Source organism: Argentina silus (assembly GCF_951799395.1).
Source record: "Argentina silus genome assembly, chromosome: 3".
Classification (NCBI taxonomy): Eukaryota; Metazoa; Chordata; class Actinopteri; order Argentiniformes; family Argentinidae; genus Argentina; species Argentina silus.
The window spans coordinates 22,392,901-22,413,431 of record NC_139657.1 but is presented as its reverse complement, the minus strand read 5'-3'; the positions used below and the strand labels follow the sequence as shown (position 1 = coordinate 22,413,431).

Here is a 20,531-nt window from a genome sequence, read left to right as displayed (position 1 = left end):
AACAAGATTAATCAGATACATGATAGATATGGTAATATATTAATGTGTCCTTACAAAGATGCCGCTGTAGGACTGTAGAATACCGGTCATGTTGCAAAGGTCGCGCAGAATCAAATGCTTTGCTGTAGTAATCTGGTAATATCAACAGAGAATGCATACCGGTTGGAAGTTTTAAGGTAGTCTTTAAAGGCCCACTTTAGTCATTTTCAAGTTTTTTTGCTGATAAATGACATCCTGGTGCTGCACAATGTTATTGCAAAATTTTCAGTTTGAAAATTGACGTGTGTCTATTTTGGGCACCACATGCCGTGACGTATGACATTTCAAACAGCTACAAAGCTCCGAAGTGTGACGTGGCTAGCCTGTTTGTGAAGTTAGTGCCCAGAGTCAAATATAACCCTCTGAACGAGCGACTGAGTCAAACCCTTTTTACTGCTCCAAGTATTTTTTTTCAAGAAAAGCCAGGAAGCAAAACTGGTTTGCATGGGCCTTTAAGTTAGCCATCTCTAGTCTCTTAAGTTAGCGTATTCATTTTCAGTTTTGACTAAATTATTAAACAAACTGTTACCAGAACCAAATGCTAGTTAATCGGAAAGGAAAAGGTAAAAGAAACTGTACACCTGTGTAACTCTATTAGCTATAGTACCATGCGTAATTATTGGGACAGTGAAGCATTTTTTCTTCTTTTGGCTCTATACTCCAAAAGTTTGGATTTGAAATCAAACAATTACTCTGAGGTTTAAAGGTGGAGTCTGGGATGACACATCACACCTGTGAAAACAGAGACATTTTCATCCAAGATATTGCATTGAATGATCGAACCAGAGCGTCTACTCGTTTCACTGCCCTCCGCCCTGCCAATCACATTAATTTCTTCAGTGTAATTTATTTGAGGGTATTAGTGTACATATTGGTTTCACCATTCAGAAATGACAACACCTTTTATACATAGTCCCCCCTATTTCAGGGTACCAAAAGTATTGGGACAGATTAATATAATTTCCAAATGTAGCACTCATGTTTAGTTTTAGTCGCAAATCCTTTGCATGCAATAACTGCCTAAAGTCTGCCACCCATTGACCCCAACAGGTGCTTGGCATCTTCTCTAGTGATGCTCTGCCAGGCCTGTACTGCAGCCATCTTCTGTTGTTTGTTTTGAGGTATTTTTGCTGTAAGTCTTCAGCCAAATAAATGCATGTTCAATTGGATTTAAATCTGGAGATTGACTTGGCCAGTCAAGACCTTTCCACTTTTTGGCCCTGATACAAAAATCAGTAGAGTCATTTCTGGCAGATCAGGGATTCTGCAAAGTGCCTTTCTCAGGACAATCACCTTGAACGTGGCGTTTTAGTTGCATGGGGAAGTCGGCCACATCTCAGGAATACTCATGGATTTTGTGTGTGTGTGTGTGTGTGTGTGTGTGTAATATTTACAAAATGATTAGATTTTATGATTAAGCTCTATAAATTTGAATTTTGTGGGATTGTTTTCCTTAAAAAGCAAAGTAGTTGCCACTGGAGCTCCTCTTTAAATGGTGTTCAAAACAGCCTTTTTTTTTTTAGAAGGATATTATTTTTTTAATTTTTTTTGTTACCCTAAAACAACAGGCTTTGTTTATTCTATAATATCAAATGTCCTAAAATTGTCAGTGATTGGCACGAATTCTTCAAGCAGACAAGTTTACATTTAGCAAACTGCAATGCAGAAGTAAAACCCTTGGTGCCATGTAAAAAAACAAACTGAATAACCATTGTTGAACTGAGACATTCTTCTTTGCTAGGCACTGCTAACTTGTAAGATGTGCCTCAGCAGCATACCCCATTCTAGCTTAATCCTCTGAGGGCTCCAAGTTGATATTTCAGGGAAGACTGACAGGGGTTCTCGTTAAAGTATTCAGTCGCTCTCACTGCCACTCTCTGAGCTCACATAGCAGCCTTCCTCCCCGGTGTGCTCCACAAACAAGCGACCTGGTGACAACAATCACAAAACAAGGTGATCCCTGAGGGCTAATTAACAGAGCAAATATCTTAATACAGCAGAACAATACAACTTCATAATCAAAGCTCGGGCAGTGGCACACATTAGTACAGTGGATGATACAAATGGACGGCTTTAACACTAGAACTGCCATGCCCTCAGCACTAACCAGTGTAATTTTTTACCACATTGTGTATTTTGAAGGGTTAGATATTGAATATAACATTCACTGATATAACTTGTTGATCAATCAATCCTCTCTCTTCCGTCCCATTCACGTGTGAACATTTGCACTTGGGGAAAATCAACGCTCTAAATGCTTCCAGATTCTATTCTATTCACAATTTTGAAATTCTAATGCTAAAATATAAAAATATTTTTTTCATAAAAATAAATAAATAGGAGATGGGACGTAGCTTTCACACAAGCAACAATCATTTAATTAATAAATGTCACACAACGTATATTTACATTTTGGCAAGTCTAGTGTTAAGAGATTGATAGCTTACCATTTGGAATCTTCTCTTCATTCTCCTCGAAATGATCGAAGTCCAGACTTACAAAAGAGCTCTGTTGGACGGCATGATCAATTTTCATGAGTCAAAAACATATTTTCATACACTACTACAATGACGAAGCAATATCAAATAAAGGAATGTCAATAATGTATCAACTAGTACTTATTTTCTGTTACAGTGAACATAACTCTCATTCCAATTGAATGATTTTCATTTGGTCACAAAGCGAAGTGTGTACCCAAAACAGGAGTTAACCCTTAGATACTCAAACCCAGTTTTCCTTGCATGAAAATTAAGCAGTGATTAGGACTGGCCAAAGAGACCAAAATAACTAAAAAAATAACTAAAATGAAAATTTCAAAACAATCTGCATGCCTATATGGCTTTTCTTTTTCTTTTTTTTTCTTTACAAATTTTGGCAGTTAACACTCAGATGTGTGACGAAGAGATCCAGAATGAATATAAGTTAAGTTTTCATTCAGCTTTTGAGCCACAAAAATATTATTTTACATGAAGCCTATGCAAAGTGGGTGACTCAGAATATTCAAGAGATTGATGAAAAACACTTGCCTTTTGCTTGAGGAGCATCTTCCAATCTCCCCTCTCCTTTTTCATTAGCTTTATGACTGGCTCATTGCACTTCATTTCCCAGGAGCACCTCTCAGCAGCAATGGTGCTATGGAGCTCCAGGTCTGCACGGTATGGTCTGTCATTAACAGTGGCACTACAGAGAATTAATAAATTAGTCAATAAATCAATGCAACGTCTACTATTCCCTTTTCGACAAAGACAGCATTGATGATGACATACAAGCCCATTTGGAATGTGTTTGTGTTATTATTTTTGCCTGGGAGGCTGTTTGGATTTAATCTGTAATTCGCCTTGTCAAAGTTGCAAAATGGACCTTCAACGAGTCAACAAGTGGAGGAGTGATAAAAAGGATCATAACGTTCATTACCAATTAAAAGAGAGAACATGTTTCAGGTGTCCAAACTGACACGTAAAAATGTAATGTCCAGCACAACAAACCTGAACACCACTCGCCCTGGGAAGAATTCACATCTCTGTGCCACAGGGCTGATTAGCTTTATTCTCAGAATGACCGTGTCATCTCTCTGAAACCACTTTATCTGTGGGTGGAAACTGAAACAGACATGCACACAGTATATCCATGATGAGACGAAATATAACTTGGTATTCCGAAATAGGCAAAAAAATATTTAAGTACCTTTTTAGTGAGTCCACTGCAATGGCTCTATCAACACTACTGATTTTCTCAACATTAATGACTTGCTTGTCACCCATCAAATGACCTAAATAGGACATATAATATTATATAGGATGAGGATAAGAGAGCCAGCCTCATCAGGCACAAACAATGATGAACAGCATGGTAGACTAGTCATACATTTAAGTGGATATTGTTGATCAGTTTCACAGGGCATATTTTCAAGCAAAAATATCGAATTATATGGCAAAAATAAATATGTGGCTCATAGCTCAACACATTAAAACGCACAAGAGAGATATTGATTTGAAAGCAGGGTTGCATGCAAACAATTATGTTTTCATACCATTTTCACATGGGGATTGGACTGCGGAAATCCATTCTTTGGGAGAGAATCCTTTCAGGCCTGTATTCCTGCATGACAACAGAGGTCTTGTGAACATCACATGTAGATGTGAGATCAAGGCACCACAGAGAGGACAGGACCAGTAGTTCACAATTCACACTTGCCATACAAACTCTAAAAGCACTCAAATGTGTCATGGGGTAAAGCTGCATAGAGTAGTGAGAGAAATCACAACAATCAAACATTGCTTTTTATTTGTCGTAGCACTTGTAACAGTCTTAGCGTCACTTTTTATCTAGCCATTGTCAATTCCAATTATGCCTAAATCATGCTTAAGGTTAGACCGACGGCACCAAAGAAAAACAGCAGAGAGAACAGAAGGAGACACAGAGAGGAACCCAGCTGGTGAGGTCCATCATCGGAAGGTTTATGAAGCCCCTTACTCTCTGTGCAAGTAAAGAAACAAACCTCAGCATTTGAGTGGCATTTGTCAGGTTGGCTATGAGGCTGTTCCACTGTTCCATCTTTGGTTGTGTTGCGACAGGTACAGGGGCCTCAAATGGCTCAGGGGCATCCAGGAGCTCTGTCAGGACCTGGGGTGGGTCTGCAGAGACCTCCTGGTCGCAGCGCAGGCTCTCAATGGCTGCTTTCATCCGGTGGGCCAGGGTCTCCTCGGCAGCCTGCATCATGTCCTCCAGAGTCACCTCAGAGCCCTCCGGCCTATCACTCACACACACACACACACACACACACACACACACACACACACACACACACACACACACGCGCCAGTGAAGTTCTCTCAGCAACTATTGGGGAACTAGGTGGAGAATGACAAATCTACAAATCACATAGAAACTAAATGTCATGGGTCCCCTGACGTAGGATTGATTTTAGCACGCATTTTAACATTGGGTTGAAACGCAGAGAACATTACTGAATGTCTTTAGGTCTAGGATGTCTGGTGTGTGGTGCTGTAAGCTTCATCACTCACCCCATGCTGTGAGTTATCTCCCCAACACTGGCTGGCACAGCCCCCTGGCAGAGCTCCTTCAGCAGGTCTAGGTGCTGCGGGTTGCTGGTGCCCATCCCTGTGTTCATGATCTCAGCGTGGACGTTGTACTCATTTATGAACGTCTTCAGGCCTGGCAGACGGGTCATTCTCACCTACAACATGCGACAAGGGTTAGGCTTGTAGTTCAGAGAGAACTCTGGGTTATCAAGTTGCTATAGTAAAGTGTAATGAATGCCTACCATGGGATCAACAAAGACTGTGTTTCCCAGACTCAGAACAACCTTGGCTTGGTGCTGCAGGCCTTTGATCTTCTGGCAAATGACTCTAGTGGCCTGCTCAGAGGAGAGACATGGTGAGCCAAGAGCAGGTAAGTTACACCCTTGGAATGTCATTGTATGTTCTTCTACAGTTATTCATTATACTATATGAAAGAGATGCTGTCCACTAACAATGTTCAGCAACAAGATCCACTCTACATGCACGACAAAGTAGCTAAAATATTTTTGGATTGGCAATATGTCTATGTATCCAGTGATCATCTCAATACAAGCCATTAGCTTAAAAGGCATGGTTCGGCCTATTTTCATGTTTAGGTGAAATATCATCTTACCCCAAGTTGTCATAGGACAGTAGTGAAAGATTCTCTGGTTCTCCGTTATCTACTTTGCTACCACAGGCTAACAGTTAGCAGCGCCGTCTCCAATTGACAGGATTCCAATGGTAAATACTTTAGCATCATTGAAATTACATGCCAAAATCAGAAACTTCAACTTCAACGTTTAATAGTGGCTATATGGCTCATTCCATAAATGAGGGGGCCAAAGTGTGACATTGGGGTAAAACTTCAAAGTGGTTCAATACAGATAAAATTATATTTAGTGTGTAGCTTAGGATGTCTACTTTCAGGAATACTGTTAGTCTGTGCTGCGGTAGCAAAGCAGATAATGGACTGAGAACTGAGAATCTTTCAGTACTGGCCTATGAAGACAATTCAGGGTCAAAATTAAATAGGCTGAACCATCCTTTTTAATACAGTACTTCATTGTAATTTCTACTGCACTAATGTCTCTTTTATACATCAAGTTGCTGATACTTGAGTTCTGTGACTGTACTGACCTTGGGGTTCCAGTCCACCTCACAGTCAATGGGCTTGGCCCGGCACACAATGATCTCCACGGCCTGGGGCAGCAGGCTGTGGAAATGAGCAGGCAGCTGCAGCAGCTGGTGGGCCTTCACCTTCTGCTCGCGCCCCTCGTCCAGGAACAACACCATCACGCTGGAGAACAGACGCCCGCCCTCGTCTGGCACCGAGGTCACCCGCACTCTGACAGAGATGAAGATTAGAGCGTGAAGATGATTAAGTGTCTCAGAGGAGCCACCTCTTTGTTGTCTAATCACAAAACACACTCAAATGGGACTACTCTCTAAGTCACCTGATTGTTGACATTGAGAACATTATCTTTTCATAGCTGAAATGTTGTATTCATGTGTTTGGTGGGGAGTTTTCTGACCTATGATAGACTTCCTCCTCTTGTACTCCATAGAGTCCTCCCTCTAGCACCTCCTTGGCACAGAGTTTCTCATTGGCGTAGTGTGAGACCATTTCTGCAGCCAGGCTCTCATAACAGTCGTCTTTTTTGCTCACAATGCGGCCATAGTAGAGGGAAGCAGTCTTGATGTGCAAGGGCAAAATCTTGGATGACAAATGGGTGAAAAGGGAAACATTGTAAGTGTATATACACAGATAAGCATGTTACAGAGGTTCATCTCAATGTGGAAGATAGACAAGCACCCATTACTATCCATATAATATACTCTGAATGACATTTGGGTTAGGGTCAAATTTGTGTTTTGATAAACTATGTTGACTCACCACTATGGTTCCTGAGTCTCGATGAAGTGGTTGGTCCTGTTTGGGGCTGATGCTGTGTCGATAAGGACAAACACTACTGTCCCTGCAACAGAAAGAAAGTTATTAAGCACTACAGAGTTTAGTTCCACTTCACCTTTCTTCATAGACACATACCTACATGCATAATAGCTACCTTTGGCCAAATTCAGGGTTTAACTGACTACTGTTGCATGTTAGCAGATTATTAATGTCAAATCAAGTACATTTTAGGTAAATTCGGCCCTATTCTAAACACTGACCTGCAAAAGCCGAAGCTCTTGAGGTAGCTGCAGAGGGGCCTGTCTGTCTTCTGCTCCTCCTTGGCCTGCAGGACCCCCTGGGCAAAGTGTAGCAGCTCGGGGGGCAGTGAGGCCTCAGTGCGCTTCAGGTAACGCAGAACCCCGATGACGTGACGGGCGTTCCTCTCAGACAGCAGCAGAATTGACTTCACAGGGTGGGCCGCATTCTTCTCCTGTTAAAGAAAAGACTTTGGTGAGTCCAGACAGCAAGTATAATCTTGAGATTGAACAATCATGCTGCTGGAAAGCGAGAATGGAGCACATTTCTCACAAAAGGAGGGTGGCTGGTCTGTCCTACCTTGTCAGAGAGGTTTTGAAAGTTCTCAGACATACAGAACAGACGACTGCCAAACAGTTTAGGGGAGCTTGGGAAGCCGTAATGCACAACACACGTAGCATCCCTGACACCCAGCGCCTTCATACACTCATTGGTGGTGACTGGAATACAGCAAAAAAGGGGAGAAATGTAAACTTCTTACCAGGAACAAATGTAACAACTGGAGAAACTAGCAGAGGGTCTCTTTCAAGCCAGCACAGCGCTATTGAAGATTATCAATGAGAAATTGACAAGATTTAAACTGTCAACTCGTTAATTGATTTAATTTACCCAAAATAACATGAGTGCCAAGTCCGATGTCTTTCTTCCACTGCTCAATCACAAAGTCAAACTGGTATGTTAAACCCTCGTGAGCTTTCAGGGAGAATGCAGATGTATTGCTCACACCCTGAATGACAGATACAAGGAGGGAAGATCAAATAGATGTAGTTAAAAACATGAATTAATAAATGACCAATTATCATTTATTTATTTTTTATACTCTGACAGTACGTTTTCTCCAAGATAGTGATGTATATTTTGCATGACAAGATACAAGTTCCTTTGCCACAAAGGTAACTGCTAAACTAAAATGGCTCAAACTAATAGTTACAATATTCAGGAGACGTGTAGACATTGGCACGGTGAGCAGACATAACAATGTCTGAGAGACATGAGAGTGCTGTACCTTAAAGACATGCTCAACCTCCTCTGCAGAGTTAGCGATAATGAGGGTCTTCTGGGCCACCTCAGGGTTGAAGTCCAACGAACCAAGCAGCACTGAGATCTTTGTGCAGTCCAGACACATCAGGATCATCTGTGGGGAGAAAATGTCAACACTCATACAGTTATGCAATGTTGCCTATATGCGTTTAATGTAATTGTACAATGTGTACAATGTTTTTGTACAAATATAGGCAGTTAACACCCATAGCCTTTGAGCCACAAAAATATTATTTTACATGAACGCCTATGCAAAGCATAAATGTGTGATTACAGTCCTTAACACCTGATGTTGCATATAGGCAACATTACCATTTCAAGTGGTTATACCTTTGCCAAAAAATTATATTTTTCTTAGAAAATTTAGTCGGGCAACTCCGGATCTTATGAGCATTTTTCATCCATTGAATTTCAGAAACTCACGTACGAGATTCTTTCAGAGGAGCAGAATATTTCTGTTTAAAGACTTGTGATTTCCACTATTTTACAGAGAAAACATAGTCTGATGTAATCATAACAATCGGCCACGAAATGGTGCTAAAAATGTTTATTAGGATATCTTGCTCAAGACAGTCATTTACTTTTGTGAATTGATGGTGTACAGACATGTTACCAAGTGTTTAAAGACATTGTTGCCTATATACAACATCAAGCATTAGGGTTAAGCTGACCTGGTGTACGTTGCCGTAAAGTGCTGCCTCCTCAGTCACTGTGATGATGATGCAGGGGTTGCTCATGTGGTCTGCTAGAAGCCCCCCTATCTGGCTGCTCCAGCGTTTGCCCACGGCGATGATCTGCCTGGGGCAGGAAGCCCGCCCCCCACTGTCTGTCACCTTCTGGAAGTGCTGCAGAATGGTGGCCATCTGAGGAGAAGGGTGAGAAGGAACAATGCAGTCAGACAACACTCATGGGGAGATGGTGCTGAGAAGAACAGTTTGCTAAAGACTGGGCTTTGCGAATCAATCAGGTTAATTACTATTTTATTGCAGAATATGTCATCCATTTCATATTTCTTCTGTGATGGAGTTGAAATGGAATTGATCCAAACTCAACAATTCACTGTAAGCAATGGTAGGGTAAACATGATTCAAACTTTCATGATTTGTTGAAGGGGAACAACTGCAAATTTGGGAAATTTGTCTATGTGCCTTAACCTCTCTGACTCAGTGGAGGACTGTCTTTCAAACTGTGCACCTCTGTCACTAAGGGAGAGCGGAGCTGGAATGAAAACATGAGCAATGTTACATTGTTATACCCCCCCCCTCCCTCACTGCAGCGTTAGATACAACTTCGTAGAATACAGCAAATCTCAGAAAAAAATAAACGTTTTGTCACAACGAACGGACTATGTTCGGGAAGCCCAATTGATTTAGAGACATGGCATATGCATTTTATGGGATAATATTGGGTTGCAGGTTCAAAATTTGACCTTTTCTGAGCTCTCTGCCAAGCAACGAGGAAAGACGAGCCCCGGGCTTAATGTGCATGTGTGTAGTAACAACGCGCTTTGCAGAGAGACAGTGAAAACTTTCCTCCATAGTCTCTTGGATTTGTTATTTAGCTACCTAGCTTATGGTCTTTAATCACACGGTTTGGTGCCCTGTGCCAGGATATATAAAAAGCACATAAACAGGGGGTTACCATATAACGACCAGAGCCTTACTGATACTGTATTTTTGGGTCATACCGATTTATGTGGGGCAAAATTATTATTATTATAATTTTTTTTACAGAATTCCTTTTTCATAAGAAAACAATGGCTAAAAGATGTTCTTAATGCTAATTAGGCATAAATCCATATCCATATCTCAATAATGACCTGATCTTTTTCTCTATTTATCTGATTGATAAATAGAGAAACAATTATTTATTTTATACGCAGTTACTTGTACAATCAAATTTTACATGTTAAGTGACTGTTCAACATTTTACCAAAACATATTAAAAGTTGCCAGTTTTGTCTACTATTGATTTAAACCGGCTATAGCTCCAGCACTAATTTACAATAATTTGCTGCATTCTATTACTTTACTACTTACTACATTCCAGTCAGCACATCTCTCTCTCGCTCTCTCTGTCTCACCTCGTCTGGGGCCTGTGAGTAGAGCAGATCCACCTCGTCCAGCACCAAGTGACAGAGCCGCAGGAACAGAAAGCAGTGGAAAGCCATCAGACGCACCAGGCTGAAGGGAGTGGTCACAACCATCTGGCCTGGAGACAGACGGGTTAAAAAGGGAATGACAAATTCCAAATCTAATGTTGTAATTCAACAAAAAAATACATATTCTTTGACTTCAACTAGAAAAAGTCTAAGAGAGCTCCCGTGACAATAGGCTTACAGTTATTCTGGATCTTGAACATCTTGGCTTCATCCTTCCCTAGTCCCACTAGTGCAATCATGGGGTGGAGGGATTGGCCAGTCTGGCATTCCTCCAGCAGGTCAAACACAGTCTGGGCCTTCTCCCACCCCGGACACAGGATCACTGCTATGGGCTGGGGGACACCAGACAACAAGACATGGGTATCTTGACTCACCAACTGATCTTTTTACTATGGATTTGTAAGTACAGAAAATCACATCCAAATCAGCCTACTGATAGCATGGAAAGTGCTGGAGTTGGAACCATATTGTTCTATTCTACATATTTTACTATTGAGGCTTGTCTGTTAATAACACAGACAATCACATCTTTGATGCTATGGAGAAGGGCCTGGAGACAGATACTCAGCGATCTCCATGTTTCCATCATCCCAACCCTACAGTCTGGTGTTTGTGTGCTGGGCTCACCCCGGTGTGTGAGGAGAGGGTGCTGAAGACTGAGGACAGCTGCATGTGGGCCAGGAACGGGGGGAGGTAAGTGAGGGGCTCGTCTCCGCTGTGGGAGATGAGGACTGTGTCACCGCCCCGGGCAACTGCTGGCCAGCAATAGCTTTCAGCCACCGACGGCCTAGCATACTTCTTTCTCACTAGGATCTGGAGAGAATACATATACACATTCGTCACCACAACATCTGACTTAGACATCTGACATCAATGGATGTGATTTCACATCTTCCAGATTACATGTATAAACATTCATTAAATAATTGTATTAATATAAAATGTATAAACATAATTAATCTGTATTCCAGGTGTAATTGAGTGATATAATTTTATTTTAACAGCACATTTCAGGACTATCAGTGCATGACAGAGAGCAGAACGTACCCTGCGGAAGGTATCAGTGATGGGAGCATTGGCCAGACTGGTGCACGGGTCCAGAGTGAAGGCAGAATGCACCACAATTCCACTACTGCTTGGATCGCTACGGATGATCTGACATGGATGACAAGGTCAGTCAGTCACGCATAGACGTAATGGTGCCAAGGAAATTCATTAGGTTATTGCTACCTGCACAGCCATTTACATTTTACATTTATGGCATTTAGCAGACGCCTTTATCTTATATATATTTTTTTTATTTTCATGCATTTTCACGCAGTTCATGCATTCACACATTCATAAAATGTTGATCCAAAGTGCTTACAGTGACATCTGATGAATCAACGTCCGAGTTCAGAGGGTCAGGATTCAGCAACTGCAACAACCTGCAGAGACACAGTGGCAACTCTGGTCACTGGTATGATTTCTCAAACATGTTTGTACCAATGCACTGAAACTCCCACCACAGCCCAAAGCCATGGTTATGAATTGTCATGACGTGTATTTCAAATTCAAGTGAGCCTAGCATTAAAAGACACCAAAGAGAGCAGCACAGGGCAGGATGACCATACCGTGCACAGGCTAGCTCATCCTCAATGGTTGGCTGCTCTGCAAAGGCCTCCTGAGTAAGGACTCCAGCTAGGTCACTGGGAGTACTGAAATTTGTGAGGTACAACTCAGTACAGGAGCCTTTCAAACCAATGACCAAATTAACCACAACATTGTACCACACAGAGAATACACAAATAATTTCCTTGGCATTTAATATGACAAAGAAAGATAAAATGTTTTAAACAAATGTTTATTTTCAAATAGTAACATGGACTTCATGCTGACAGACATGAAGTCGAACAATCAGATAGAGGCACACCTTGGTTTAGTACCCTGCTGTTGAATAGGATCATCAGTTTTACATTCACCATTGCTGCAAAAACAGAGAGATCTGGACAATTACAACAGGTCATCACCACATAAAATACAGTGCCAGTTTCTTGTCAAGTTTTGGAAAGAGGAAGCATTTTGTCTTCAATCTGAAGATTGACTTGGCGAGTCAAGAACCTTCCACTTTTTGGCCCAATGTTTTTCAATAATACTTTTGTAATTTCAAAATGCTTCCTCTTTCCAATACTTATGGAGGGCACTGAATTTGAAAGGGTAGAAATAATATGCATGTGAGAAGTGGTAGTAGACGGTTCTGTAATATGCATTCATACCATACTACTGTTTCATCCATGGTCTGTTGGGTTGCACTGACCAGCTCCTCTTCGCCTTTAGCCCCAGAGATCCCCTGAACATCATCATCTTCATTCTCTTCATCAAGATCAGTCTAAAAATCAAAACATCCACAGTACTTAAAGGGATGGTTCAGCCTATTTTCATGTTTAGGTGAAAGATCTTACCTTGAGTCCTCAAAAGCCAGTTGTGAAAGATTCTACTTTGCTACCACAGCAAACAGGATTCCGGCAGTTACTAGTTTAGCATCATTTAAATTATTTGTTGAAAAATGCCAAAATCTTCTCAGAGAAACAAACTGTTCAGTAGGGGCAATAAACACTAGACCTGCTTTTATTGTAATCGCAAACAACGTAGTTATGCAAAAATATCGATCGATTGTCACATATACTTCCAGGACTCCATTAAGATATAGGAAACGTTTTGTTCACAGCTAGTAATCACTCCGCGGTTACGTGCCCATCCATGGTGGGGAGAGCTTCAAAACCAAAACAAAGAGGCTGTGTGAGTCTATGACGAGGAAATCGTTCCAGTTCTGAGCAAATCGATTGTAGATACTGTAATTGTTTTATTTTCAATTAGAATGGACAAAAAAAATCCTTTCAAGCGTAATTTGCAACAAGTGCAAAAGCGAAATCTCTGAGGAGAGTGTGGTGCAGAAATATCACATTCCAAAATAGTGATTGATTGGCAAATAAAACATGGTTTGGTTTGGATGATAAATCACCAATATGTAGGAATGAGACATAACAAAAAACAGCCACAAACTCACATGAGGAATCGGCCTTTGAGCACTCGAAGCAGGATTCAGAAACTTCAGGAATCTGTTGAGAAAAAGTGGGAATTAATTTGACTGTCTTTAGAGCTATTACAAAACTAAAAGGCAATATTTTACCTGACCAGATTCAGATTTTTTAACAACTCTGCCACCAGAGAAGTTTCTGTGTCCTCTCCCAAACCATGGTGCCTAAAAGAGGAAATAAGAGAGAAAAATACATTCTAAAACCACACATAGAGAAATAACCATGTCCTTTAAATCTGCTTACAATTCTGAGTTAATTCTCAAAACAATGTTAAAGGTTTTTTACCTCTCATCACTGTCAAGCTCTGAATGCTGAGATCTGTTGTGTACCTTCTTTTTGTCTCCCTCAGAGAGCTTTCTGAACTTTTCTTGGCCCTTAAATAAAACAACAAAGAAAACAGAAATTAATTAAGGAAATTCAATTGCAATCACAGTAATCTCTCCTAGAGGCTGATATGGTCAGTAACACTCACCTCTGATACTTCATTGGAAGACTGCAATGCAACTTGCCCTGATGTTACCGGTCTCTGATTGGTCACTGAAGAAATCAATAAAGAGGGCTTTCTTATGATAAGTGGTACCATCAAAATCTCCTCTTTTCAAAGAACATGCATTAGCATTGTGGAAAAGGGAAAACTATATTTTTTTTTTTTTAAAACCTCAATAATGGTGCATTCACCTTTCGTGACAACAGTGGGGTCCTGCCAGGGTGAGACAAGGGGTGACAGTGATCGTATGGTGCAGCCGTTTGTGGCCAGGAACCTCTCCGTGTCCGAGAAGATGTCACAAGCCAAGATTGCAGGGGATCGATCCACAATACCATTCTGTGCACTGGAATGGGTTTTCTCGCTTGAGAAACATGCAAACCTCTTGGTGACTAGATCGTCGTTTACACAGATCTGGAGGGAGAGGGAGAATTAGCTTTGATGAGTAACGTAAGACGAATGTACATTAGAAATTCTGCACACTTCACAACTACGTTTCTTTTTACAAATCTACATGGATTGTAGCACCATCATACCTTCACATTTTTTATGGTCAAGTAGAGCTCAATGAAAGTGGAATCAGCATGTGTTTCACGGAACACTGCCTCCATCTGGGTAGATGCTTCAGGTAAACAATTGAACAGACAATATATACAGTGCCTTCGGAAAGTATTCAGACCCCTTCACTTTCTCCACATTATGTTGTGTTACAGACTCAATTTAAAATTGATTAAATTAAAAGAATTTGCCATCAATCCACACACAATACCCCAGAATGACAAAGTGAAAACACGTTTTTAGAAATTTCAGTCAATTTATTAAAATTGAAATACATAAATACCTCATGTACATAAGTATTCAGACCCTTTGCTATGACACTCTTAAATTTAGCTAAAATGCAAAAGTGTCACCCACAAAATACTCAATAAGTTGAATTGAGTCCATCTTAATGCAAGGATAATAGTTCATATAATTTTGGAATTAATATCTTTGTAACCCTAACCTTGATTTACAGAGACCCTATAAATTTAATAAATTTACTGAAATTTAAAAAAACGTGCTTTCGCTTTGTCATTCTGGGGTATTGTGTGTGGATTGATGGCAAATTATTTTAATTTAATCCATTTTAAATTGAGTCTGTAACACAACAATGTGGAAAAAGTGAAGGGGTCTGAATACTTTTCGAAGACACTGTATAGTTAGTGCTGATTTGGGGCTATGACAATCTCAACACTGAAGTCTGTGCCTTCTTATTAGTAAACAAAAAACAACAATTCAATAAACTTTAAAAATAAAAATTAGGTATAAAATCACATTATTTTATACCACAAAAATGTCTGAACTTGTATAAGATATAACATTTATCAACAGATATTAGAATTCACGCTTCTCATCTTACAATGCTACAGAATTACTTACCTTGTAAGAGGTTGTGCAGATAGCGAGTAGCAGAGCTGTCCCATTGATTTGACGGTCTAGAATGAAAACTTAAGCTCTCAAGGATCAGTAATACCACACAATTCAAATCTAATAGCACAATTGCAATTACAGTGATTTAAGACCATCAATGTTCAAAGATACACCGGAACCGGAACGTCTGGTGGTCCAATCAGGCCCACATTTAAGGATAGATCAGCTCCTACTTACACCTAATTATTGTACTTGGTAAGGTACCTGTAATATAAAAAATGAAAAATATACAGTACATATCTGTCTCTAGTTTCTTATTATTGCTTGTAATGGATTTGTAACTATATTGGTCAATTAATTATTAATTATATTTTTAGTTCCAACCTTCAGATGCCCACAGATGAACCCATCTTGAAAATGTACTACTGTGATTAGGCTACTTTATCACTGTAATATGGAGCTCTGTGAAAATGAGGCTTTGAGTGTAGGCTGAGTACAGGCTACTGTAATATGAAACAAATGTATTCTTTTTTTTTGGCCCATGTGAGAATGCATTTGGTCCAATGCGGCACGCGACCTTTGCGACTATGCCTGGAATTTTGGGCTTGGATGGTCAATGTATAGTTCATACAAATATAATCTATGAACTGAAACACTGTGTTACCTCATCCAACCACGGAATCCCCAGTTCAGGGCAAAAAATGAACAGCCGCCAAATGTGGGTAGATTTTGGCATTGGCGGGTAAATCTGTATCTGCTCTTATCAGCCACTTTGGCGGGTAGCCAACAAAGGTTTGCGAATACTATGCTTCAATTTAAAAACTGGTGCGATCCGCAATTATTGTCACCGTTGATTAAACATTTGTGACACTCCTGCTGCTCCTGCCTCCTCCAGCTGACTATAACTGCTATGCATCTCACTCACTGACTTTCAAACAAACTCCTGAGTCTATGAGCTTTCTTAGTTACAATGTCTCTGGTTACAACCTAAAATAAAGCATAACAGTAAAATTCAACTTACATGCGGCCGTGTGAGATAGAAAACATGCAGGGGAATACATTTAGCTGTATTTTGACAGGGTCAGGCACAAAACTTAAAGCCTACAGGAGGTTTGTTCTCTGCAGGGAGTACATTGGTTTAAAAAAAAAATAATAATAATAATAATAATGTGGCTAGTAAAAAAATTAAATAATCAATGGTTGGTGAATTTTCTCATCCACCTGACACCTTGGCTGGTAGGCCAAAAAGTTAATTTTATGCCCTGCCCTAGTTTATCAGTGACAGTATTTCGACGCAGCAATACCTTAAGTTTAACTTTCACTTTTGGGTTGCGTTCCATTGGCTTAGGCTCAGTGGAATCCATGCACACGCAGACTGCAGGGCACGTGACGGGAGACGTTTTTACAGAGTTTTAAAGAGTTACTTTTAGAACTGCAGGTTGAAATTATACAAATTATCCCGTAACATTTCTTTAAGGCACTATAGTCAACCCTTACATTAGTTCAGCTTTCTCTTTACAGATGGACACCTGAAGCCTCATGGGATGGATACCAGCAAGCTGGAACTTTCTGACCCAGAACGGCAGCTGCAAAAACTTCTCCAATGGGGCTCGGACCCTGGTGAAAAAAATAGAATGGTTCTTTGAGACAATTCTAATGTCATAATGCTTATATTTAGGGATGTACCGATTAATCGGCCAGCAATCGGTATTGGCCGGTAATGGTAAGAAATTGATTGGCCGAATGCTTTAAAATTACTGATTGTTCAAACCGATATTGCATCTAACCTGGCATGATAATTGATGACAAATATTTTCTTAACCCTTTAAAGCCCGATGTTGCATTAGGCAACAATGTCTTGGAACATCTGGTAAAATGCCTGTGAGCGATCAATTCACCGAAGGAATGTACTGTCTTGGACAATAGATCCTAATAAACACTGGTGGCTAATTGTTGTAATTACACTAGCGTAAATTCTCTCTGAAAGTTTTTGGAAATAACAAGTCGGTAAATACAGAAATTCTGCTTGTACGTGGTCAAAAGGGTGAGTTTCTGATATTCAATGGATGCAAAATACTCATATGTCCAGAGATGCCAGAGTAAAGTAAAGTATTTTTGGAAAAGGTATAGGTCACTTAAAAATGTAAATGTTTGACTCAAAAGCTGAGTCTGGATCTCCATCACACAGATGAGTGTTAACTGCCTATATTTGTAAAAAAAATAAAATAATAATAATAATAAAAAATAAAAAAACATCTCTTTAAAAGTTAGCTTAAAAAAAGTTTTTTTGCATTTAAAAAGCCATAGAGACATGAATAAATGCAGCATTGCATATATACTGATGTGTGTTAAAACAAATTTTTAATTTTCATACAAAGAAAAGTCGGTCCAGGTATCTAGGGGTTAAGTTGTATTAATAATAATGTAATAGTAATTGTAGTTTTTGTATCTGGGTTGAAGACAAACTGGACTCAGTATTGAACTTTATAAACAAGGTTCTTTATTCACCATGTGTCTCTTTATCATTATTCTACCAAACAAAAAAAAACTATAATTCCCTGGGCCCTTAAACAGGTACAAATGCTACATCATTGTTTTACATTACTATTTTTTTTATTAAAAAGAAAATATATAGAAGTTGTCCCATCACTTTGTAGTATGATTGAATTTGTGCGCATTAAAAGCATCATCAAAAGCAAAATATTGATTTATTTTATGCCAGGCTACAAATAGGTAAATACGTTTAAAAAAATAATCGTATGGGTATCAGTCGATTACGTTATGAAAAATCGGTAAGGGCCCTGAATTTTGATATTGGTGCATCCCTACTTACATTACAGCAATGCATTGCATCTGCTTCTCACACTTCTAGTTATGTAGCTATAATTCAGTACTAGAGTCGGGACATACTCATCTGAGCAGACAATGATGTGTTCTCCGTGGTCGACCAGGAAGCACATGGCCTGACTGCCAACAGTACCCAGGAAGAGAGACTCCACTATGGCTCTGCACCAGCTCTTCAGGGCAGAGAAGTACACCACACACACCTGGGGGAGCAACACAGTAGATGCAAGTTCTCCTGTAGGAAGAGCTGTGGTCATTCACCTATACATTCAAGTCATGCATGGGCTAAGCCAGCCAAGCAGATCTAGAAATGCAGTCATACTTTCATAAACTACAACATGTGTTTCTTATACCATGAAAATGTCTACAGAATAGGTACTGGAAATGGAGAATGTGTGCAACAGTGTACAGTCATTATTACCTGCCCTTCATCTATAGATGAGGGCTTTATCTTCTGCACATCCTGGTTGACCTCATGATAGAAGAGGTTCATCTTCACTTGTAGGTCATCATATTCTTTTGGACTCTCTGGGTCGGTCCCTGCTCCCTTCACAATCCGGCCCCAGAGACAGAACGGATTCTCAACCTTCAATAGAAAGCATGTCAAGTCAACTACACAGGTTAGTTTTTAAAGATGCAAGGTAACAAGGTCAGAATTTCTCACTTAAACATCAGCCACTCTTAATACTATCAACTTATGCAATGATGAAATAATTACCTTCAGAATGGATATTTCAAGCATCGTTCAAACCCCCAACAGCTTGGCCAACTGCAAGTTATAACAAAGAATATTGGACGTGAAATGTGGCTGTATTACATATAATTGAAACTTGCTCATTTAATGAGCTAGCTTGCACAACACAGCAATAAACTCAGCTTGGTGATGACTTAAACCTGTTCTTCAAATCTATGAGCTATACATGAATGGTTAAAATGGTTAGTTATAGTCGTGCATTTTCTAATTTTTCTAACTATAGTCTAAGCACCTGCATACGGTTAACTTGCTAGCTAATGACTTCAATTTCTTTTCAGGAGAATTGAAATGCAGTCTGGGTAATACGGTAGACGGCGGTTTTCTTGGCTAATAACTTCAGCTAGCAGGTTTTCGCTTGCACACGCCTTTGAAGCATGATAGTTAGCAATTTCACACGTTGTGCCTTCTTAAAGTTTGAAATCATTTGGCTTGGAAACTAGCTGAGCGCGAAGTCCAACACAACTAACACAGAACTTGCACGGGTAAAGTGCTTGGTCCATCACAGCGAGCTCTTGCTGTATTTTTTTTCAAACATCGTAGCTAGCCCGTCAGCACTGCTTCTCCGTTCAAGACTTTAATGGGTTTTGTACCTGTTTTAGTTTAAGTATAACTGTTTCGGTTAGTTTTAGTTTTGACAGTATCATTAAAGTGTGTTTCTCGTCCAGGTAGAATTTGCTACCTGTCATCCACCTCAGCAACGTGGTTATCAAAGTGATTGGGTAAATAATTTGTAATGTACTCCGCTGCACACGAGATGGCGGTATGTATTCATGTCCATCATGAACTTCACTTTCACCATAGACAGGAGCATCCATTTCTGTCCGCAGTCTGTGTGAAAACAAGGACTGGGCCGTTTTTTCAATGCTGGAAAATAAATTCTTGTTTTACTCATGTGCACCCTATCCTTATTAGTTTTAACTTAACGTGTGTAATGTCTAGGGTCTTACGGTCTCTTCGCCGCACAAGACAAAACAGGTTATGCCCATCTGTTAAAGAAATTAAAAATAAAAATAAAACGTTTTTGGGGGTGTGGCTGCTACGCATATGCGCAGTCTGAAAAGATCCCCTGCCGTTGTGAATACCTACCGATCTTGTAATTATAACATCCGTCTAGTCAACAACACTTCTAGAATATGAACTAAGTGTGTTTCAAACATGAGCCTTGTCTAACAAAGTGATCGATTCATATTCTAGAAGTGTTGCTGAGTAGATGGTACTAAAAATCAAGTTTAGCCTTGAATACATGTACAGTTCATTATATGTGCCCTATGCAGCCCAGCAGTTTTTCACCAAAGGAATTAGGAATTACAAACCCTTAAAAGCACAAATGATACATTGAGATGTTTATTTCCATAGATAAGTGAAATATAATTTGTGGTTCCTTCATCCATGTTCACTATTTCTAAATGCTAAAACAAGTTTAACATCGGCGCTTTTATTTTGAAGAAATCCTCATTTACATACACCCGAGGAGGGAGGTGGACAAAC

General features: G+C 39.9%; 1 protein-coding gene across 1 annotated transcript; it reads right to left on the bottom strand.

Moving 5' to 3' along the window:
- Positions 1–1,893: 1,893 nt before the first annotated feature.
- Positions 1,894–19,858, bottom strand: tdrd12 (tudor domain containing 12; the record flags this gene model as incomplete). The annotated part of the gene is made up of 35 exons (XM_083666523.1): positions 1,894–1,967; positions 2,487–2,547; positions 3,066–3,219; positions 3,525–3,638; positions 3,724–3,808; positions 4,070–4,137; positions 4,538–4,789; positions 5,064–5,236; positions 5,324–5,416; positions 6,201–6,408; positions 6,596–6,777; positions 6,958–7,039; positions 7,236–7,447; positions 7,573–7,712; positions 7,882–7,999; positions 8,279–8,407; positions 8,985–9,176; positions 10,397–10,524; positions 10,653–10,806; positions 11,102–11,287; positions 11,522–11,629; positions 11,841–11,901; positions 12,088–12,171; positions 12,387–12,440; positions 12,730–12,842; positions 13,649–13,715; positions 13,837–13,925; positions 14,024–14,088; positions 14,230–14,449; positions 14,572–14,657; positions 15,455–15,510; positions 16,943–17,062; positions 18,356–18,492; positions 18,711–18,901; positions 19,834–19,858. 35 exons carry the CDS (start codon positions 19,856–19,858, stop codon positions 1,894–1,896), a joined length of 4,281 nt encoding a protein of 1,426 aa, XP_083522649.1.
- Positions 19,859–20,531: the final 673 nt, after the last annotated feature.